At 36.3% G+C, this 23,492-nt stretch overlaps 1 protein-coding gene across 3 annotated transcripts in view; it reads left to right on the top strand.

Moving 5' to 3' along the window:
* The first annotated feature begins 494 nt into the window (after positions 1 to 494).
* RPAP3 (RNA polymerase II associated protein 3) overlaps positions 495 to 23,492 on the top strand; it is a 37,157-nt gene continuing 14,159 nt past the window's right edge. Inside the window, exons 1-10 of one of the 3 annotated variants that reach the window (XM_079139582.1) lie at positions 495 to 640; positions 2,305 to 2,407; positions 3,153 to 3,333; positions 4,054 to 4,194; positions 13,194 to 13,316; positions 14,153 to 14,280; positions 16,871 to 16,992; positions 17,665 to 17,735; positions 19,097 to 19,222; positions 20,975 to 21,102. In XM_079139582.1, coding sequence (XP_078995708.1) covers positions 3,184 to 3,333; positions 4,054 to 4,194; positions 13,194 to 13,316; positions 14,153 to 14,280; positions 16,871 to 16,992; positions 17,665 to 17,735; positions 19,097 to 19,222; positions 20,975 to 21,102 — 989 coding nt within the window. In that variant the 5' untranslated portion in view covers positions 495 to 640; positions 2,305 to 2,407; positions 3,153 to 3,183. Of the gene's footprint in view, positions 641 to 2,235; positions 2,408 to 3,152; positions 3,334 to 4,053; positions 4,195 to 13,193; positions 13,317 to 14,152; positions 14,281 to 16,870; positions 16,993 to 17,664; positions 17,736 to 19,096; positions 19,223 to 20,974; positions 21,103 to 23,492 lie in introns of all 3 variants that reach the window. The other 2 variants (XM_079139581.1, XM_079139580.1) reach the window with 2 other exon arrangements.

The raw sequence follows: 23,492 nt of genomic DNA, 5'->3' as shown, positions 1-23,492 counted from the left end.
ATACAATTAGAAAGGGAATTTACTTATAAAAAGAAAAGGGAGGCAGACAGATGGTTTGCCAAATACAAGTACTTAAAGGAAAACACAAATCCCAGAATACTGCTAGGGTTACCAGTTTACGTCGGTCAGTTCACTGTACAGAAACAGTAACTCTTATATGATTACCATACACACGGAGGTCACGACATAACGTTAGACAACACAAGACAAATACTAGGGATACGACTGAGGGAGGTCCAAGGAAATGTTTAATTAAGGCTTTATTGTTTTGGAACTCGGATTAGGTCAGGATGACTCTGAAGTTTTGGGATTCTCTCGTGCTAGTTTAGTCACACTAGAAGGTGGCAAAAAGGACCAGACTTCTCTTTTACACACCATACCGCGCAGCAGATCTGCCCCGAGCCAGGTTCCGAGTCTGACTTCTGCGCACGCTCCGGCCAGGCCCGGGGGCGGGGCGAGGGCTCGCGGGGCCTTATGGGAAGGGTCAGGGGGGCGGGGCGGCGCGAGTGGCGGTGGGTCTGAGCGGCTACGCTGCGCCGAGAACGGTCTGGGGAGTGAGCGGGTACCGCTGTCACCACGGGCTGCGGGGACCCTCTGGAGTCTCCTAGCGGACGGAGGGCGCGCCGTGGGTCTGTGCGAGGTGGGGCTGGCAAATGCCGCGCGGCAGTGGGGCGGCGCGGCGATGCCTGGGGTAGCGGCGTCCCTGGGAGCGCGTTCTCGGGAGGGGCTCGCTGCGCGCGACCCGGGATGGGCGTTCCGATTTGCTGCCGGGGGCTGCACAGCCTCGCAGAGGCTTTGGGGTATTTGCGTCGGTCTGGATGTCAGGGCCACCCTGGGACAGGACCACCGAGGGGCCGGCCCCCTTTTGGCAGGGTGTGCAGGGTTCGCTCAGTTACGAGGTGTGAAAGTGATACCCTGGGCACTGGAAGTTTCTGGTTGCTGCTAGAACCTAGTTCCGCCGCAGGTTCAGTGTGAGCAGTTGTGGCCTACGGGAGCAGCTGGGGCGGATGGGTGAAAAGGAAACGCTTTCGACCCCCCTAGGGCATCTCAGGGTCTTGCTGCGCTTGACATTTTTTTTTTTTTTTTTTTTTGAGTCCTCAGCAAAGTATTGCACTGGTTCGTTTTTGAATGAGGGGCACTTGTATAATCAAACATGGACACTGCTTGAAAGCAGTTTAGGCTTAATTTAGTTGTTGAGGCTTGGTTAAGAAGACCCATCTGACTCTGTAACTCTTCCTCCTTCCCTGTGAAATGAAATCTTTTTTAAGTGTTCTAAATAAATTCCTTTTCCGGGCCTTTCTTTTTCTTTCTCCAACCTTCTCCTCCTCCTTAAGGTTTGAATCTCCCTCCACCTTTTGGAGGACTTTCCCTATCACTCATCCTCTCTCCTCCATCTTCTTGTTCTTTGTACTCCCAATATCCAGACAGTATTCAAGAGCAGGTCTTATTTTATTAAAGGCAAATTTAGTCTAATGCCCCCAAATCTCATTTATTTAACTCATTTCCACCCTTTAAAAATCCCATTAAAATTCAGTAATTTTGTAGGACTAACTGTAATATACTCTTTTTCTCTGTATGCCCTTTGTACATTTGGCACACTGCTAACCTCTCCCATTTTCTTTCGTTTTTCTGAAGCAGTACTGTCTGTTTTCTTCCAAGCTCTCCAGGTGCTGTCCCTGGTTTTTACTGTGTTGGCACCTCTTCCTCTGTTCCCTAAATATTAGGAAACCTTTGTGCTGGTGACACCCATATTTATCACTAGTCCTTTATTACTATCTATGGGTATTTTCTTTTGATATCCCATGAGCACTCAAAATCGGCATATCCTAAACTGAAAAAGATTTGTTGGGGCCATTGGCCCTTCAACTCTGAAATCCCTTTTCTTTTTTTAAAAATTGTGTTTTCTAATTCAAAATGACTTCCAAGCCAGAATTCTAGGACTTTTGAGTTTGCTCCCCAATTTCCCAATCTAACCAGTCATCAATTCTTTTTTGTTTTACCATCTTAGTATATATTTCAGAATATAGGTCAGATCTCATGGCCTGTCATTTCAAAATTTTTCCCATATCTACCTTTTTAACCTTCATTGTCCCTCATAGTTCCTTACTCTGTCATTCTGCTCCTCCTCGTTAGCCACTTGACTGGCCCTTTGTGAAACCCAGATAAAGTTCAAAAGTCTCTTGGGATTCTTGACTATCAGCCTACCATCTTTTTTTTTTTTTTTTTTTTAATCAGGGATTGAACCCACAGGTGTTTAACCACTGAGCCACATCTACATCCCTTTTTAAAATATATTTTATTTAGAGACAGGGTCTTGCTGAGTCGCTTAGGGCCTCACTAAGTTGCTGAGGCTGGCTTTGAACTCGAGATTGTCCTGCTTCATCCTCCTGAGCTGCTGGGATTACAGGTGTGCACCACCTCCCCTGGCTCAACATCTCTTTAGGTTCTTTTCTTTCCATGTATATTGGTCATCTATGAAATGGTGAATAATCATTAATTAGTTAGATTTCAGAAGAATAAACCAAATAGAGTCCCCAACTTACAACTCTAATCATAAATTTGAGGATTTCTCAGTTTTATAATGGTGATGAAGCAATATGCATTCAGTAGAAACGGTAGTTTGAATTTTGTTTTTTTTCCCTGAATTGGCATGTGAGGTACAACACTCTACTGCAATGCTGGGTGGTGCCAGTGAGCTGCAACTCCCACTCAGCGGTGGGATTAGACCAATGAACAACCAGGAGAGTAAAGGACTGATACTTTATAGTGTACTGTGTTGCTAAGCTACTTCAGTGGGTTAGGTTTATTAACCTATGAAGTTCCACCATTGCACACATGGAGAGCAACTGTTAAAAAAAGAAACTTAAATTGAGCAACAATTTTTGTAGAGTTCTATTTTTAGAGAAAATAGGTGAGTGATTAGAGTTTGAAAAAATATGCATAAAACAAAAAGGACATCTAAACTCTATGCTTTTCAGCCTATTTTAATGTATGTGTTTCAGTTTCATAAAAATATTTGCAAAATTGAAAACTTAGAATTTAGTGGGTGAAATCATTTTTGACTTAACAATATTTTCAACTTATGATGGGTGTGGGTATGTAACCCCATTGTAAATTGAGATGCAACTGTTATATTATTTAATTCTTCTCAGAGGTTGGTTGTTCAAAGCTCTGCAGGCCATAATGACTTCAAATAAAGCAATTGAATTACAACTGCAAGTGAAACAAAATGCAGAAGAATTACAAGACTTTATGAGGGATTTAGAAAACTGGGAAAAAGACATTAAACAAAAGGATATGGAACTAAGAAGACAGAGTGGTGTTCTTGAAGAGGTAAAGAATTCCTAATTTAGTATCTACCAAAACTTTATTTTCAAATAAATCATGGCTTTTTAAAATGTTTTGTGAAAATTGATGCAGTTTGCTTCACTGTCAACATTTTTTTGGAAATTCTGCTTTTTAAAAAGTATTTGTTGTATTACTATAATATTTTAAATCTTAGTGAACAGTGATAATACTTAAATAAATAGCATCATAAAATGTATAGGAATGGGTGTGTGCACATATGAAAATGACATATATAGGTTACGTATTTAATGATATGGTAGTATTCATTATTGGCATAAAAATGCAGATAGTGCCTAGGTTCAGTTAGATAGTTTCTTAAGACTGTATTTAAATATGGCTAGGTTTTTTTTGTATTGCTTGTAAAGATGTGGAAGCACTTCAGTTTGCCTTTGAATGACTGCTCATTTTTTATTCTAAGTCTGGAGATCAGATAGTTTTTGAAGTTTGAATTTAGGATTATAAATTAAAGGTATAATTAGGATATCCAGATAATAATGCTTTCCTTGTGACTGAACAATGTGCAGCATTCATCAAGGGATGAATTAAACTTTTCAAGCATAATTATCATTATTAGTAAAGATGGTAAATTGGTATTTCAAAGCACTTGAAAATTAAATAGATAAATTATTTCTTATATGAAAATATCATTTAGTGAGAATTTTAAAAAAATTGCTAGTTGTACTTAAAACTTACTTTTCTCCCTAGAATTTACCTCCTATTCGAAATGGGAATTTTAGGAAAAAGAAGAAGGGCAAAGCTAAAGAGTCTTCTAAAAAAACCAAAGAGGAAAACACAAAAAATAGGATAAAATCTTATGATTATGAGGCATGGGCAAAACTTGATGTGGTAAGTTAGTCTAATCATGTGCTTCTGATATTTGAATACAATTTTCTTGGAGTTAGCTAATAGTCATAGATTAAATGAAAAATAATAAAGAGTCTTTATGACTTGTGTCTTCTATTATAGACTGTTTTATGTGGAATAAAAATTTAATCACAAGGCTTTTTAGTTACGTAGATTAGTTTTTCCTTGTGTAATCCTCCTTCCCTGAGTGGTGACTAAAACAGCCAGAATTCTTTTCCTTTTTCCTGTTTAATTTAATTTTATTTTTTTTTTGGTGGTATTGGGGATTGAACTCAGGGCCTTGCATGGGAGGCAAGCACTGTACCTGTTTTATCTATTTTCTATTTTGCAAAAACAGCATGTAGAGGCCCCATTGTACTCTTCACTCAGTTTTTCTCACTAGTTATATCTTATTAACTACACATTGTACAGAATCAAACCAAGAAATCAACATTGGTGTAATGTATATATAGTTGTATGACATTTTATTGTGCCTAGATTTAGGAAGCCTCCATTGCAACTAAGGTACAGAAATGTCACATCACCACAAAGGTCTCCTGTGCTCCCCTTTTGTAGTTATTCCAGCCACCCATTTTCCCTGTCATCTGTAACCTCTGAACAGCCAGGATTCTAAGGTAGTGATACTTCAAGAAAAAAATGACTCTGACAATACTTTTTTAATGAGTGAAGGACCTGTAGAATACTCCTGAGGGACACCTTTGTGTCTAGGTTTAGAGCTGAGGTTGTGTGACAGTAAAAGCAAACTGGTCTTAGTCCCAAAAAGGTGTGTTTCACCCTTCTAATCCTGAGATTAAACAGTGGGTTATGTGTGCCTCCCATCTCCCACACATGACACACAGTGTAGAGAATTACCACTAGTGCACGCTCTGCCTCAGAACCTTCTTCCCAGAACTCCAAGTAGCCACAGTCATATCAGTCGGTGAAAGGAAACCTGTTGGTCTGCCTTATTTGGGACTCTTACCCACTTTAAGAGTTGATTTGGTTGGGGGGCGTGTGTGGAAGGGAGTTATGTAATAACCAAATATACATTCCTTTTATTATGTAATATTTGATCCTTACCAAAGAATATGTGGAAATATACATTCTAAAGCATAATAAAATGAATACATGAGTCCACCATCTAAAAGATAATTTCCCCAGTAGTGTCAAAGCTGTGGATGTGCTCTCCTTCCCTATCCCATTTTCTTTTTTCACCATACCTCCAGAGACAGTGATGGTTTTTATTTTTATGTTTATTATTTCATTTGCTTTTTGGCTTAACATTTTTACTGAAGTATAATATACATGAATTGCCCAAATCTTAAGTATGGCCTCCTGAATTTTTTAATTTTTTTGATGCTGTTGATTGAATCAGGGGCACTTGACCACTGATTCACTTCTTCAGCCCTTTTTTTGTATTTTCTTTAGAGACAGGGTCTCACTGAGTTGCTTAGGGCCTTGCTAAGTTGCTGAGGTTGACTTTGACCTCGTGATCGTTCTGCCTCAGTTTCCTGCACTTCTGGGGTTATAGGCCTGTGCCTCTGTGCCCAGCTAGCCTCCTGAATTTTTACTTCTGAGTACACGTATGAATCATCAAGATATATAGCATTTCCAGCATCCCAGAAGCCACCTTGTCAGTTGATAACCTCTCAAACGCAGCCATTCTTCTGACTTCTCATACTATAGAATAGCTTTGCTGGTTTTGGAATTTGATATATGTATTGTATACAGTATGCACTCGTGTATGACTGCTTTTGCTAGTGTCATCTGATAATGATCTATATTGTGAATAGCAGTGTTTTATTCTTTTCCGTGGTTGACCAGAATTCTGTTGTGAATATATTACTATTTGTGTATCCATTCTGTTGAGACACATTTGAGTTTCCATTTCGTAGCCATTTTATATTAATAAACCAGCTATGAGCATTCTCATTCAGATCATTTTATGGAGATAAGCACCCAAGAGGGGATTTGCTGATTCATAGTTTATACATATATTTAGCTTTAGAAGATGCTGCTGAACCATTTTCCCAATTAGTTGTGTTGTATTTTCCTTAATGAAACCAAGTCTTATTGACCCAAGAGAGAGCTGACATTCTTAACTAGTTACTTTGCCATCTGTTTCAGTATTGTCCCAATGTAAGAGAAGAATAATTTTGGGTCTTGAATTTATTGCTGTTGGGCACATTTTCTGAACATACAATTTTTTCTTCTTGAGTAACATATGGTCTGTGTCACTTTGCCCCTATATAGCTGGTTCCTTTTTATAAGTCAGTGTATTCATATAATGTTCTTTTGTGAAAGGCATCTCTGAAGATTTCTTATAGAGATGCTTCCCATAGTCATTTACTCATTTAACATGTGTTGAATAAGCTCTTTTTTTTTTTAAGATTTATTTTTATTGTAAACAAATGGGATACATGTTGTTTCAGTTTGTACATGGAGTAACAGCATACCTTTTGCATAGTCATATATTTACATAGAGTAATGATGTTTGATTCATTCTGTTATTTTTTTCCTTCCCCCTCACCCCTCCCACCTCTCTTTTCTCTCTATACAGTCCCTTCTTCCTCCTTTCTTGTCCTCTTCCCACCCCCCATTAAGTGTCATCATCCGCTTATCAGTGAGATCATTCCTCTTTTGGATTTTTGAGATTGGCTTATCTCACTTAACATGATATTCTCCAATTTCATCCATTTGCCTGCAAATGCCATAATTTTATTATTCTTTATAGCTGAGTAATATTCCATTGTGTATATATATATATATATATACCAGTTTCTTTATCCATTCATCAATGGAAGAGCATCTAGGTTGGTTCCATAGTCTGGCTATTGTGAATTGAACCACTGTGAACATTGATGTGGCTGTATCTCTGTAGTGTGCTGATTTTAAGTCCTTTGGGTATAGGCTGAGGAGTGGGATAGCTGGGTCAAATGGTAGGTCCATTCCAAGTTTTCTAAGGAATCTCCACACTGCTTTCCAGAGTGGCTGCACTAATTTGCAGTCCCACCAGCAATGTATGAGTGTACCTTTTTCCCCACATCCTCTCCAACACCTATTGTTGCTTGTATTCTTGATAATTGCCATTCTAATTGGGGTGAGATGGAATCTTAGTGTAGTTTTGATTTGCATTTCTCTTATTACTAAAGATGTTGAACATTTTTTCATATATCTGTTGATTGCTTGTAGATCTTCTTCTGTGATGTGTCTGTTCATTTCCTTAGCCCATTTGTTGATTGGGTTATTTGTATTCTTGGTGTAGAGTTTTTTGAGTTCTTTATATATTCTGGAAATTAGTGCTCTATCTGAAATATGAGTGGCAAAGATATTCTCCCATTCTGTAGGCTCTCTCTTCGCATTGCTGATAGTTTCCTTTGCTGAGAGAAAGCTATTTAGTTTGAATCTATCCCAGTTATTGATTCTTGCTTTTATTTCTTGTGCTATGGGAGTCCTGTTAAGGAAGTCTGATCCTAAGCCAACAAGGTGAAGATTTGGACCTACTTTTTCTTCTATAAGATGCAGGGTCTCTGGTCTGATTTCAAGGTCCTTGATCCATTGTGAGTTGATTTTTGTGCAGGGTGAGAGGGGTTTAGTTTCATTCTGTTGCATATGGATTTCCAGTTTTCCCAGCACCATTTGTTGAAGAGGCTATCTTTTCTCCATTCTCTATTTTTGGCACCTTTGTCTAGTATGAGAACATTGTATTTATTTGGGTTTGTGTCCATGGCCTCTATTCTGTACCATTGATCTACCTGTCTATTTTGGTGCCAATACCATGCTGTTTTTGTTACTATTGCTTTGTAGTATAGTTGAGGTTCTGGTATTGCGATACCCCCGGTTTCATTCTTCCTGCTAAGGATTGCATTAGCTATTCTGGGTTTCTTATTCTTCCAGATGAATTTCATGATTGCTTGCTCTATTTCTGTAAGGTATGTCATTGGGATTTTAATTGGAATTGCATTGAATCTGTATGGCACTTTTGGTAGTATGGCCATTTTGACAATATTAATTCTGCCTATCCAAGAACATGGGAGATCTTTTGATCTTCTAGGGTCTTCCTTAATTTCTTTCTTCAGTGTTTTGTAGTTTTCGTTGTAGAGATCTTTTACCTCTTTGGTTAGATTGATACCCAAGTATTTTATTTTTTTTGAGGCTATTGCAAATGGAGTTGTTTTCCTCATTTCCCTTTCAGCTTTTTCATCGCATGCGTATAAAAATGCTGTAGCTTTATGTGTGTTGATTTTATAGCCTGCTATTTTGCTGAATTCATAGATGAGGTCTAGAAGTTTTCTGGAGGAGGTTTTTGGATCCTCTAAATATAGAATCATGTCATCCGCAAATAGTGACATCTTAAGTTCCTCTTTTCCTAATTTCTTTAGTCTGCCTAATTGCTCTGGCTAGAGTTTCGAGGACAATGTTGAATAGAAGTGGTGAAAGAGGACATCCCTGTCTTGTTCCTGTTTTTAAAGGGAATGGTTTCAGTTTTTCTCCATTAAGAATGATGTTGGCCATGGGCTTAGCATAAATAGCCTTTACAATGTTCAGGTATGTTCCTACTATCCCTATTTTTTCTAGTGTTTTCAGCATGAAGGGGTGTTGTATATTGTCAAATGCTTTTTCTGCGTCAATTGAAATAACCATAAAATTCTTATCCTTAAGTCTATTGATATGATGGATTATGTTTATTGATTTACGAATGTTGAACCATCCTTGCATTCCAGGAATGAACCCCACTTGATCGTGGTGCACAATTTTCTTAATATGTTTTTGGATACGGTTTGCCAATATTTTGTTAAGGATCTTTGCATCTATATTCATCAAGGATATTGGTCTAAAATTTTCTTTCCTTGATGTGTCTTTTCCTGGTTTGGGTATGAGGGTGATATTAGCTTCATAGAATGAGTTTGGTAAGGTACCCTCCTTTTCTATTTCCTGGAATACTTTGAGAAGTATTGGAATGAGTTCTTCTTTGAAGGTCTTGTAGAACTCGGCTGAGAATCGGTCTGGTCGTGGGCTTTTCATGGATGGAAGATTTTTAATGGCTTCTTCTATTTCATTGCTTGATACTGATCTGTTTAAATCGTGTATGTCCTCCTGGTTCAGTTTGGGAGGAGCATATGTCTCTAGAAATTTGTCAATTTGTCTTCGGTACTTTCTGTTTTGTTGGAATACAGATTTTCAAAGTAGCTTCTCATGTTCTGTATCTCAGTGGTGTCTGTTGTGATATTTCCTTTTGCATCATGTATTTGAGTAATTTGAGTCTTCTCTCTCCTCTTTGTTAGTGTGGCTAAGGGTTTATCTATTTTGTTTACTTTCTCAAAGAACCAACTTTTTTTTTTTTTTTTTTTTTTTTTTTTGGTGCTGGGGATCGAACCCAGGGCCTTGTGCTTACAAGGCAAGCACTCTACCAACTGAGCTATTTCCCCAGCCCCCCAACTTTTTGTTATGTCAATTTTTCGAATAGTTTCTTTTGTTTCAATTTCATTGATTTCAGCTCTGATTTTAATTATTTCCTGTCTTCTACTACTTTTGCTGTTATTCTGTTCTTCTTTTTCTAGGGCTTTGAGCTGTCATGTTAGGTCATTTAATTGTTGATTTTTCATTCTTTTCTGGAATGCGCTGCATGCAGTGAATTTTCCTCTTAGTACCGCTTTCATAGTGTCCCAGAGATTTTGATATGTTGTATCATCATTCTCATTGACCTCTAAGAATTTTTTAATCTCCTGCCTGATGTTTTTTGTTATCCATGTTTCATTCAATAGCATATTATTTAGTCTCCAAGTGTTGGAGTAATTTCCTTTTTTTTACTTTGTCATTGATTTCTACTCTGTCCATTATGATCTGATAGAACACAAGGCAGTATCTCTATTTTTTTTTGCATTTCCTAAGGGCTGCTTTGTGGCATAACATATGGTCTATTTTCGAGAAGGTTCCATGTGCTGCTGAGAAGAAAGTGTATCCGCTTGTTGATGGAGGGAATATTCTATATAGGTCTATTAAGTCTAGGTTATTGATTGTGTTATTGAGTTCTATGGTTTCTTTGGTTGGATTTTGTTTTGAAGATCTATCTAGTGGTGACAGCAGTGCGTTAAAGTCGCCCAGAATTATTGTGTTGTGGTCTATGTGATTCTTGAAATTGAGAAGGATTTGTTTGATGTACAGGTATGCACCATTGTTTGGGGCATAAATATTTACTATCGTTATGTCTTCCTGATTTATGGTTCCATTAAGCAGTATGAAATGTCCTTTTTTATCCCTTCTGACTAACTTTGGCTTGAAGTCCACTTTATCTGATATAAGGATGGAAACCCCCGCTTTTTTACTGAGTCCATGTGCGTGGTAGGTTTTTTCCCATCCTTTCACCTTTAGTCTGTGGGTATCTTTTTTTATGAGATGAGTCTCTTGCAGGCAGCATATTGTTGGGTCTTTCTTTTTAATCCATTCTGCCAGTCTATGTCTTTTGATTGATGAGTTTAGGCCATTAACGTTCAGGGTTATTATAGAAATGATTTGTATTCCCAGTCATTTGGCTTATTTTTGGTTTTTAAGTTGGCTTGTTTTCTCCTTTGAGTGGTTTTTCTCTAAGGTAGTTCCTCCCTTTGCTGTCCTCCATTGTTGTTTTTCATTTCCTCCTCATGGAATATTTTGTTGAGAACATTCTGTAGTGCAGGCTTTCTATTTGTAAATTCTTTTAACTTTTGTTTATCATGGAAGGATTTTATTTCATCTTCAAATCTGAAGGTTAGTTTTGCTGGGTATAGGATTCTTGGTTGGCAACCATGTTCTTTCAGAGCTTGAAATATGTTGGTCCAGGCCCTTCTAGCTTTTAGAGTCTGGGTTGAGAAGTCGGCTGCTATCCGTATTGGTCTCCCCCTGTAAGTAATCTGATGCTTTTCTCTCGCGGCCTTCAAAATCCTATCTTTATTTTGAATGTTAGGCATTTTCATTATAATGTCCCTTGGTGTGGATCTGTTGCGATTCTGTGCGTTTGGTGTTCTGTAAGCCTCTTGTATTTGATTTTCCATTTCATTCTTCAGGTTTGGGAAATTTTCTGATATTATTGAATAGGTTGTTCATTCCTTTGGTTTGTATCTCTGTGCCTTCCTCAATCCCAATAATTCTTAAATTTGGTCTTTTCATGATGTCCCATAGTTCTTGGAGATTCTGTTCATGATTTCTTACCATCTTCTCTGTTTGGGCAACTTTATTTTCAAGATTAAATATTTTGTCTTCATTGTCTGAGGTTCTGTCTTCCAAGTGGTCTAGTCTGTTGGTGATGCTTTCCATTGAGTTTTTTATTTGGTTTATTGTCTCCTTCATTTCAAGGATTTCTGTTTGGTTTTTTTTGAGAATCTCTATCTCTTTGTTGAAATGATCTTTTGCTTCCTGCAGGTGCTCTTTCAGCTTATTGGTATTATCATTCATTGCCTGCATTTGCTCTCTTATCTCATCCTTTGCTTCACGAATCATCTTAATCATGTATAATCTGAAGTCCTTTTCTGACATTTCTTCTAACATACTGTCATTGGATTCTATTACTATAGAATCTAGATTTGTTTGGATCATTTTCTTCCCTTGTTTTTTCATGTTGTTCATGTATCTTCCCCTCTAGCGCTGCAGATCTGGGGTATTGCAGATTTTCCCCTATAGGCTTATAGTGGCCCTATAGGTTTCCAAAACCCTTTCTTTAAGGGGAGATAAATATTAGCAGTGCCCAAATCAGACACTATGCAATCCTAGACCAAATAGCCCCTATGGGGACAATATCAAAATTGTCATAATAAACAAAGTGTGTTCAAATGTTATCTTCGGTAAAACAAACAGGTTTACCATAATGTCTGCAGTTTCTAATGGAGGACAAAGAGGATGCAGAGGGATGAAGAATATAGCTGTTAATGGGATAATAAAAGAATATACAGAAGTTCTAGAAAATAGAAAGGGTGAGAGTGTAATCAAAAGAAATTGGATGTTAGCATGTAAATAAGGGAGAAAGCGACTCTGAGGGAACAGGTAAACAGAAGGAAAAGAAAGCAAGAAACATAAAGAAATAAAAAGTTAAATTTTTTTTTTTTTAAAAAGGAGAAAAAAGAAAATCTACTGTATAACAGTCATATACTAATGGAACCTCCCAGTGTTCAGTATCCTGATGTATGAGAGGTACCTAACAATGAGCTTCAAGCCTCCAGCAGGCATCTCAGAATGGGATTTGCCCCACCTGAAGACTGGAGCTATGGCATTTATGATATGTCCAGTAAAAGTACAATTATTTAAAAATATTTTAGTAAAATCATCCTTTTAGCATAAATGATAAAAATGTGATTTTGAAAAATCCTGGTTGGTCTATGAAATTATTTATTATTATGAAAAAGAGTGTGTCTTTATACTTGCTTTGGTAGAGTTAGCTATATTTTGTAATACATAGGTAAATGGGGTAATATAGAGAGTGAGAGCTCTCTGGAGGAGGCAGACAGCCTGAATTCAGATACCTATTCAAGTCATTTACTAGCTGAGTGACCTTGAGTAACTTGTTTTTTAGTTCCCTCAAATGAAAAACATGAGTAAATTGTATGAGTAAATGAGTATATTGGATCAGGAGTTAGTTGTGCTCTAAAAGTGGTTTTTGTTGTAAAATAAGGAATACTTTTTAGAAAAACTCTTTCTCTCTGCTATTGGGTGTTACATACATTAGTTTAGAGTTACTTGAGACTTATGTTAAGCAATAATACCTCACTGTGAATAGCTTGATATAGGAGTAATTTGTAGATTCTATTGACTTAGCTTACTTTATGAATTCAAATTCAGATTCTTTTTGGATTTTGGTTTTCTAAACACGGGCACCTTTTTTCTCTGGATGTATTTTGACATGAGAGGTTATTCAGATTGCTGCTTTTATTGGCCTTTTAGGTCTTTAGGTTGTAATAAGTTAAAGTCATTTAAGGGTAATTTATTTCTCCCCATTGGTCATGCAATTATGAGCACTTTTCTCCTTACAATTTAAGGACAGTATCCTTGATGAGCTTGATAAAGAAGATACTACCCATGATTCTGTGTCTCAAGAATCAGAGTCAGAAGAGGATGGGATTCATGTAGATTCACAAAAGGCTCTTGCTCTAAAAGAAAAGGTACGTTTTAGCTTTAGGTTCCTTCAGTTGAGCAAGTTAAGTAGAAAATCACGTGAACTCTAAAACTTCTTCAACATGCTTAGGGATTGTCTCATAAGTTGTTATTGGCTATATCCCTGTTGGGAGGCAGTGTGCATAGTAGTTAAGAGTATGTTCTTGGGGCTGGGGAGATACCTCAGTTGGTAGAGTGCTTGCCTTGTAAGCACAAGGCCCTGGGTTCGATCCCCAGCACCCACCCCCCCCCAAAAAAAAAAAAAAGAGTTCAAAGAGTACGTTCTCTAGATCCAGATTAGTTACTTGGTTATATTTGTGGCAAGCTCTTTGAACTGCTTGTACCTCAGTTTTCTCAACTGTACAGTGAGATTAATGTTTTTATTAAACTTCAATGGGTTGTTGTAAGCATGAAATGAATTGTATACAAAGTGCTTGGGTCATATGTGGAATTGTAACATGGTTTGTGGTAGTAGACAGAAAAACTTGAAGTCAGTGTGTGATTCTTAGCATAAATACTATATTCCACCCTTCCATTTCACAGGCCATCTTTGGTTACTTTTTGCAGTGTTAAAATTCCTCTGAGATGCCTAATTTCTGTAAAATCAGTTATATTGCTTTTCAAAATGGTGGAATTTTTTCCAGATTAAATTCATCTCGATACCTTTCTTTTGTTAGTTTCTTTGGGTCGATATTGTCAATAAAAATATACTACTCGATGTTTTACTTACTACTCGATATTTTACTTGTTCTTCTGCCATAGTTTTGTGTTGCCATACAATGACTATTTGGTGAATTTCAGCACTCATATAAAGAACATTTTGCTCAATTTTCTTGTCTTTCAGGGTAATAAATACTTCAAACAGGGGAAATACGATGAAGCAATTGAGTGCTACACAAAAGGCATGGATGCTGATCCATATAATCCTGTGTTGCCAACAAATAGGGCGTCAGCGTACTTTAGATTGAAAAAGTAAGGACTTTCCATAAAGTGTGCAAATGGCTTATTGAAAATGTATTGCATTTCTTTTCCACTGTAAACTCTTACATTTTAATTCTCTTTATTTATGTAATTCTCTTTATTTATACTATTGTAAACATCTGGGTGCTCTAACTATGCTCCTATTGCTAACTTTACTAAGGTGGTCCTCTAAAAGTTGAACAATGATATATTTACCTAATTCATAAAAGAAAAATATCCTGTTGGGTAAAAAAAATGTTTGGTAATTAATTTCCCTCTGTTTGAAAAACTACGTATCCACTATTTAATCCAGAGAATTTTCATGATGATAAACGTATGTTCCAATGTTTGTCTATCTTTAAATCATATTCTTTAAGTACGTATTTTTAATTTTTTTTTTAAATTTTGATTCATTTGTACACAAATAGGGTACAACTTTTGTTTCTCTGGTTGTATATGAAGTAGAGTCACACCATTTGCATAATCATACATGTACATAGAGTAATGATGTTTGTCTCACTCTATTATCTTTCCTTCCCCCACCCCTTCTCCACCTCTCATTTTCCTCTATACAATCCATCCTTCCTCCATTCTTGCCTCTCCCCCATTATGTGTCATCATCCACTTATCAGAGAAATAAGTATATTTTTTTTAGTTGTAGATGGACACAATACCTTTATTTATTTTATTTTATTTTTTAAATTTTTTTTTTTTTGCGGTACTGGGGATTGAACTCAGGGCCTTGTGCTTGCGAGGCAAGCACTCTACCAGCTAAGCTATCTCCCCAACCCTATTTATTTATTTTTATGTAGTGCTAAAGTACATAAGAGGCAGGCGCTCCACCACTGAGCCACAACCCCAACCCCTTTTAAGGACATATTTAATGTTGAGGAACATAAAATGTGTTATTGTCTTATGCAGGATACTGGCCTATCACAAGAATTTTTTGAAAAGACATTCTTCTTTTTTTTTAAAGGTACTAGAGATCGAACCCAGGGTGCTTAACTACTGAGCTACATTCCCCGGCCCTTTGTATTTTTTTTTTATTTTGAGACAGGGTCTTGCTAAGTTATAGAGATCGTCTTTGAACTTGCGATCCTTCTGCCTCAGCCTCCCAAGTCACTGGAATTACAGGCCTGTGCCACCATGCCTGGCTCATCTCTATTCTTTACATTGGTCTGTTGCCTGTTCCTGTTCATTCCATACTATATTTGATTATTATACTGTAATAAGTCTTGACATTTGGTGTAGGGCATATTCTCCTACCTTATTCTTCAGCAGTGTCCTGGATATTCCTGAACTTTTTTGCTCAGCAGGTTAAATTTTAGAATCATTGTCTCAAATTCCTCAAAACATCCTGTTGTGATTTTGATTAGGGTTTTTTTTTTTTTTTCTTCTGTGTTTGTGTGGCGCTTACAAATGTGCTCAAAAGTGGGTGGGCAAGCCTTTTACTCCTGCCAGAAAGGCATGCTATTGGAACCTGGCCAGCAAGCCTGCCTGCCTGGGTGGGCAGTCCTCCTGCTTTTATCCTTAACACAGTACTTGCTGCCCTTTGCCCTGATTGAAGGAGCTTGGGGTACAGTCTATGCAGTTAGCTAATTTTAAAATTGGGGCAGGCAAATGGTAGGGCTATAATTAAAATGGCTATAAATGAATCCAATTAAGACTAAATTCTTAATTCTGAAAATGGACCACTGGACATTGTACTTCTCACATATTGAACCCAGAGCCTGATGTGTGATAGGCAAGTGCTCTGCTTCTGAACTTATATCCCTGGCCTTGAGTTTTCTTTAATGTCTTTAAAGATGGTCTTAAAATTTTCTGCATTAATGTTTTTTATGTCTTTGCTAGTTTTTGTTGTTGTTGTTGGTGGTGGTAGGTAGTGGTGGGTGGTCTATAGTAAAGCTGCCACCTTGGTAAATTATTTTTAGCAGTGTGTCTAGATTGCTTTGAGTTTTCTGTGTGGGCTATCATATCATCTGAGAATCATGTCAGTTTTTTTTCCTTCATTCCCAGTTTTCTTACCTTGTATTTCTTGTGGAATTGCATTGAGGACTTCTAGTGAAATACTGAAAAAAAAAAAAAAAAAAAAAAAAAAAAAAAAAAAAAAAAGTACTATTGAACCTTCTTGTTTTTCATATTAAAGTTTTGCCATTAAGAAATATTTCTCTTGCCAGGTGAAGTGGTGCACATTTATAATCCTAGCTACCAGGGAGGCTGAGGCAAGAAGATTGCAAATTTAAGGCTAGCCCTGGCTATTTAGTGAGACCCTGTCTAAAAAAAAAAAAAAGGACTGGGGATGATGTTGCTCAGTGGTGAAATGCCCCTGGGTTCAATCCTTAGTATCCCCCACCAAAAAGAAGAAAGTACTAGTAATGTAACTCAGTGGTTCAATACCTAGTACTGGCGGGGGGGCGAGAGGTGGGGCGGGAAGGAAGAGAATTATGACTTTTAAGTAGTCTTAAGTAAACAGAGGCAGGAAATGTGACTTTAATTGAGAAGAACATCCCTTTTTTAGGGATTTCAGAAACAAACTTTGAAAATGTTGGTTTAATAAATGATTTTTATTAATTTCACTTACTTTAATTTTCTTAAATTGCAGATTTGCTGTTGCTGAGTCTGATTGTAATTTAGCAATTGCCTTAAGTAGAAGCTATACAAAGGCTTATGCTAGACGAGGTGCTGCTCGATTTGCTTTGCAAAAATTAGAGGATGCTAAAAAAGGTATTAATATTTTTTTAGGTTGTCATTATCTAAAAACTTTTAAAAAGAATACTAAATGATTAATTACAGTTAATTACCCAGAGAGCTTTCCATGAAATATTTGAACAAAACTTATTTTTGTAATTTAAAAGGTGTCTTATTTTGGGAAAGAAAACTTCATTTGCCATCAGTCAGACTTGGGTTCAAATTCTCATTTCACTGTGTACTGTCACACCATATGTCACTAGTATCTTTTGTGATGTTCAGTTTCTTATCTGAAATAGATGAAAACATCTTGTTGGCTGTTGTGAGGCAAGAGAGTGCATATAAGGCTCTTAGCATGTTTTAATTTATTTGTAAATTCTAAGTCTTCTGTTAGTTCATAAAAATAGATTTGTGTAGTCTAAATTACGAAGTCTGAATAAAGGTGATGTCTAATAGATTTTATTGCTGCTTGGTTTAATGTTGTACACCTCATAATGGCAAATATTCTTGGAGCTGGTGGAAGATGGTTTGTTATAGAATTCTGTTAGAAATTCTGTCCTGGGAAGAATGAAGAAAGTTCAATAGCTTAATGTCAATATTTCTTAGTTTTGCTTTCATTTTGCTGTAGGATAATTATCTATATGTCACTTGGCAACAAATGATTATTGTAGTTTTTTAAAAAATTCTTTTATCTTCTGTTTTCCTAAGATTATGAAAAAGTATTAGAATTGGAACCAAATAACTTTGAAGCAATGAATGAACTCAGGAAAATTAATCAGGTAAATTACAGCCATTTAAGTTCATTATTTACAACCTTTATTTGATGAAGTTAAAGCTTTTTGCATAGATTTTATACTACTAATTTCTTAATATAAAGCTTTAAAATATTTTTTTGTACCAACAGAGTTTTAAAAATGCATTTGCAGGGCTGGGGATATAGCTCAGTTGGTAGAGTGCTTGCCTTGCAAGTACAAGGCCCTGGGTTCAATCCTCAGCACCGCAAAAAAAAAAAAAAAATGCATTTGCAAGTTAGAGGCAGTGTAATGGAATTTAAAGATCCTTAATTGATCATTATGTTTAAAAGCTGGCTGAGGTCTTTAGAACTACTACTGTTTCACTTTTTTGACAAATAGCAATTATTTTTTAACTCATTGATTGTTTTGTTTTGCTTTTGGTGTGTGCTCTGATTTCTGTACTAAGCTTTTGTATATATCTTTGATTTTAAGTTACTTCAACCTTATAGTTTGTATCATAGCAAAAATGATACTGACTTTAACAGGAAATAGTTTCAGTGTAACATTAGTAATTGTAACATTATTCAAACATTATTCAGCTGTGATGTATAGTATTGAGCAGTTGCAAATTCCTTTCAGTTTGCCTTTGAATCAACCTTACAATTGTTTTGCCATCTTTGAAACATTGAGAAAAAAGTGATAATGATTGGGGAAAATATGCGTTTAAATACTACCATTACTTTTCAAACATAAATTCTGCTGGTAAATATGTCAACTTCATTATAAATGTGAACTGTATTATTGTGTACATTGTCTTAGGTCAAGTAATGATTGAATATTAAATTTGAGAAATTTGGGGTGAGGACCCCCACGCCGCCTCCCCACCATACTGGAGTTTAAGTACAGGGTCTTGTTCTTGCTGGGCAAGCATTATACCACTGAGCTACATCCCTACCCCCTGCACTTTTTATTAGTAACACGGTCTCAGGAAGTTGTCCAGGTTGACCTCAAACTTGTGATGCTTCTGCCTCAGTGTCTCGAGTAACTGAGATTAGAGTCATATGCCACTGTTCCCAGGTGATATGATGTTACTTGACTGCTTTGTGTTTTGAAAACAGCCTCTACAGTAGTGCCTGACCTGTTTAGAAATTCAGTAAATATTTGTTGAATAAACAAATGAACAACTCTCTTTAGTAGACACTATTTTAATTGGGAATAAGAAGCACATTAAATTTGTTATACATGAGAATAACACACATTTTTCTTTTTTAGTTAGAGAATTAGAGTAGAAAATATTTTGTCAGTTATTTGAATGTAGCAGAAATTCTATGTATTTGAGTAATTTACATTTTAAAACCAAGTATGTATGCATTTTGTATTATTTGTTTAACTGCTGTGTCTTCTAGGCTTCAACATTCAAAGAAAACTCATATCCAAAGGAAGCTGCTATAGTGACTAAGTCAGCTGATAGAGAGAAGAAACAAATTGAAGAACAGAAAAATAAGCAGCAGGCCATTTCAGAAAAAGATCTGGTAACCCAAAGGGATTCCAACATAAATTAAACATGTTTTGCTGAGTGTTTACTGTTAACGTTTTGTGTGTGTCAGTTAAGTTTCTGTCTTCTTTAATGTTATATTAAAATTCTTGAATAGGAACTGGAAATTACATATACTAAAATCTCTGGAGCCTACTAATTCATAATTTGAGTAATTGATGACAATACATAAATTTTAAAATAATTATAGAACAAACTACTTATGAGCATTTTAACGTAGATTTACATATAGATAGTTATAAATGTAATAAATAAATTACAGCTCATTCTTGTAATGTACACAGGGTACATTTCACATAGTGAAATTTCACATAGTGTAATTCCTGTACATGAGTTGAGAAGATTTAATTTGATGTCTTTATAGCTTTTCATGAGCCCACAGAGGATTCGTAATAAATATTTATGGAATGATTGATGATATCTGAATGATTATAAATAATTGTTACATTGCAGTAAGGTTTATTTTCTATTTAGGCACATTAATGTTACTGAAGAATGGACTGTACAATTCTGGAACAGCATTATTTCACAGAAATTAAGGATGAAATTCTTACATACAGTTTCTGATTTATCAATGACAGTCTAACATTTGGACCTTTATTAAAATGTGTTTTTACATTTATGTTTTGTATAATATTCAGAATAAGGGTAAATGCTACAAAGAATTATAGTAGATATATTCCCCCCCCCCCTTTTTCTGAAAAGAGGGTAACACTATTTAAAAATAAAATAACCTATACTTGTTTTCAGTGGCTGTAGTGGCAGGGCTGTGGAGCTTCAGGGCTTTAGGGTGGTACTGCTTCTGCTGCCTGCGACCTAGGGCCTAGTGTCTGTAAGCAGTTTAGAATTCACTCTGTAAGTTTGATAATTTTAGCTTACGCATTGAGCTGATAATAGGCATTGAGGAAGAGAACACGTGCTGTAGGCATGGGCGTTCCAGACTGTCCTCTGGTGCAGGAGGTGAGATGGCATACCTTGCGGAGCTCAGAGTTGGCTTACTAGAAGCTAAGTACCTGTAAGGAGATACTGGGGCCTTGGGAAAGAAGATGACCATGAACTTGCTTTTGTTATGATTATTGGTCAGGATTACTGCCCATCCTCTGCAGCCCCATTGAGGTTCAGAGAGGCCAGGAAGGATGTGGCCCAACTTTACCCTGTGTGTGCTTGGAGGAGTGCTGCCCACCCACCTTGGCCAGTGCCATGTGCTGCTGCACAGGACTGCGGCCGCCCGGGAACTTGCTGGGACCACCTTCCTGTGCAGGGGGGTTTGGGCTAGGGACGGCATAGAGGTTTTCTTTGTAGTCTCATTCCTAAATTGTTAACTGTACTTGAATTATCCTGGTTTGGGTTATTTAGGCCACATGGGGAAAATACGTATGGGAGTATGGCAGAAAAGAGTTGCTTTACCTATAGAGCGAAGTTCATTTGTTAGCACCAAAAACATGGGGATGTATGGTTGAAGTTTCAGAATTTAAACTGAAACAGTAACTAAAGTTTTAAAAGGTGTTGAAATACATTAAAAGATTTGCTTAATGTGCAAAAGAAAACTTATACTAGAGTCTAAAACATATCTCAAGAACTAGATTTTTAACAACTAAAATGTACCTTATACTGATTTAATATTGATGAATATTCAACATTCTAAGAAAGTTTCTAACAATTTGAATTCAATTATTTTTTTTCCTGTATATTTTTTGGTTCTTTTATATACTTGTGTTCAAAATCATAGGGGAATGGATTTTTCAAAGAGGGAAAATACGAAAGAGCAATTGAATGCTATACTCGAGGAATAGCAGCAGATGGCGCTAATGCCCTTCTTCCTGCTAACCGAGCTATGGCCTATCTGAAGATTCAGAAGTAAGTATTGGTTATATTGTAATGCTTTTCAGGATAAAAATGTATCATAATTTGACATATTAGCTATCCAATAAGTTAAAGTTTAGTTTATTTAATTTTGAGTATTTAGTTAAAGCTAAATGAGAGGAAAAAATTAAAAGGGAAAGAAATTGTGCATGTGGTATAGTAGTAGGCACATAGTACTATTCAGTAAATGTTCTTTTTAGTATTTTCCCACTTTTAATAGTTTCACATTATGCAATTTAGTCTTATATTATATGGTTTATGGATGTTGTTGTGAATCATTGATTTTAAAATTATTCTTAACCTTAAAACCCTTATGACAAAGTCTTATTTGGAGGTGTTTTATATGCATATAAAAATGTATAAGAAAAGAGAACTGCTGTCATTGAAACTGCTGCTGGATGACATAACTAAACCTTGGTCCTCTGATATTAACCACTTTTTTCTGGGTGTGCTTGGGGCTCTGAGTTGAGTGCTCAGTAGTATAATATCTGATGGCTGAAACTAACTTACACTTCTGTGTCTCTTGTAATAATACTTCACACACTAGTGCCAGAATTTATAAAAAGAGTTTATAAATGTTATAAATAGAGATTAGAAATTTATTCAGTACCATGGACCTTTTTGACTGCATGGTATTCTCAAGATATTATTTTGAAATGCATAATTATCCAGCTAGGATTACAGAAAAAACCAGTTGTATTGAAATAACAGTTTTAAGAGTATTAAAATTTGTGGTTATTAACTCACTATAAAATGAGAAATTGCACTTAAAATATAGATGAATTAAAAATTTTAAATGACATATTGGAAGGTTTGAATATGAAAACTAGGCTTTGGGTGATCTTTACACATATTGATCAATAAACAGGTGTGGATAAGGAATACTCAAAAACAATATAGATGTTTAAGTTACCAGTATGATAACTCATGACTTGATTCTTTGGCATCTGAATATCTGATAGGGGCACAGTTGCCCAGGAGTTGACCAGCTGTCTCAGAAGTGTCTATAGATAGGGTACCATAATCACATGCAGACAAACAGCAGGTTAAATTATTGCTGTGATTCTGAGATAATGGTCAGCATAAATAATACTTTGAGGTATCTATAACAGTTACAATATGATATGAAAATATCTGATTTTTGTTGGTGACAGTTATAGTACTGTTTTTACTACTGTGGTTGGTTGTCTGAATTTATAATTGAAAGAAATTTCACTTAAAAGGTTAGTGAAAAAAAGGTTGTTATATTTTTCCCCATTCAAGTTTTTACAAAAGGACCTCAGGTTAGGAACCCTATTGCAGAGGTAATTTTGGTTATATATTTAGCCTCATTTAAATTAGAACTAGATAGATTGTTTTGTTGATTAGTCAGAGATCATTGCATCTCTTGCTAGCTTATGAAAATTTGAATTTTACTCTTTAAAGGTAGTGCATTGGTTTAAAAATTGTAAAGCCTGAATTCTTTGCTTTGATTAATGCCAATAAAAATACCTTCTTATAGTTGAGGAATTATATTTGCATTTATAAGAGCTCTAATTTGTCGTATTAGTTTTATTGCTTTAGTTGACAATCATGTTAGAGCATACTATGACAAACTAGCAGAGTATTATTTTAAAAGAATTATGTTACTTTTATTTGTAAAGTCTTTTAGATTCATATTTAATATCAGAAGTTTTCTCTACCACAAGGAATCTCTTGTCATGTATTACAGACTAGATGAACAACATCCAAAGGAAAAACTTTTTAAACTTGAATAGTTCTTATTTTAGTCATGCACACTGTAGCTTGGGTTCCCACAAACTGTCAAATTAAGGCTTATGAGATTGACAGGTGGGAGGGGAGAATTAGTAGTGTAGCCTTATCTGGCAGCAGGGGGTTAACAAGGAGTAAGAAGAAATTCACCTAGGTTGGGCAACCACGGTTTCTAGAGAACATGGTTTCCCGAGGTGCTAGTCTACATGAGTAGGGCATTAGGGAGCTCAGCAAGACATCCTTGAGTTACAGTGGTTGAGTGTCTGTGAGCTGGTGGGTTGTGGAATGGAGGTTGATGGATGGTGAACTTCAGAAGCTCTGGATTAGAAATGGGCTCAGAAGTTTGGGATAGTGCTTGAGGATTGAACAAGAACCAGTTTTACGTCTTTTGTTAGAGGGAGCAAAGCATAGATTTAGAGATATGATTAGAGGAAAAGGACCCAGTAGTATTAGATACTTGATATAGGAAACAGTATTGAGGGTTGGTCACAGAAATAAAGTAGAATTATGGCTGCCAAAACAAACTGGGCTAAGACTTGGTTTAGCATAGAGGTCACCTACTGCTGATTAGGGATGGAATAGAGATAGAGCAAGCAGACCTAACTGAAGTTCAGGACTCAGGAGCTAGGAAG

This window comes from Sciurus vulgaris, assembly GCF_902686455.1.
Source record: "Sciurus vulgaris genome assembly, chromosome: 5".
Lineage (NCBI taxonomy): Eukaryota > Metazoa > Chordata > Mammalia > Rodentia > Sciuridae > Sciurus > Sciurus vulgaris.
The sequence above is the reverse complement of the archived record's forward strand: the minus strand, read 5'-3'. Positions and strand labels throughout refer to the sequence as shown.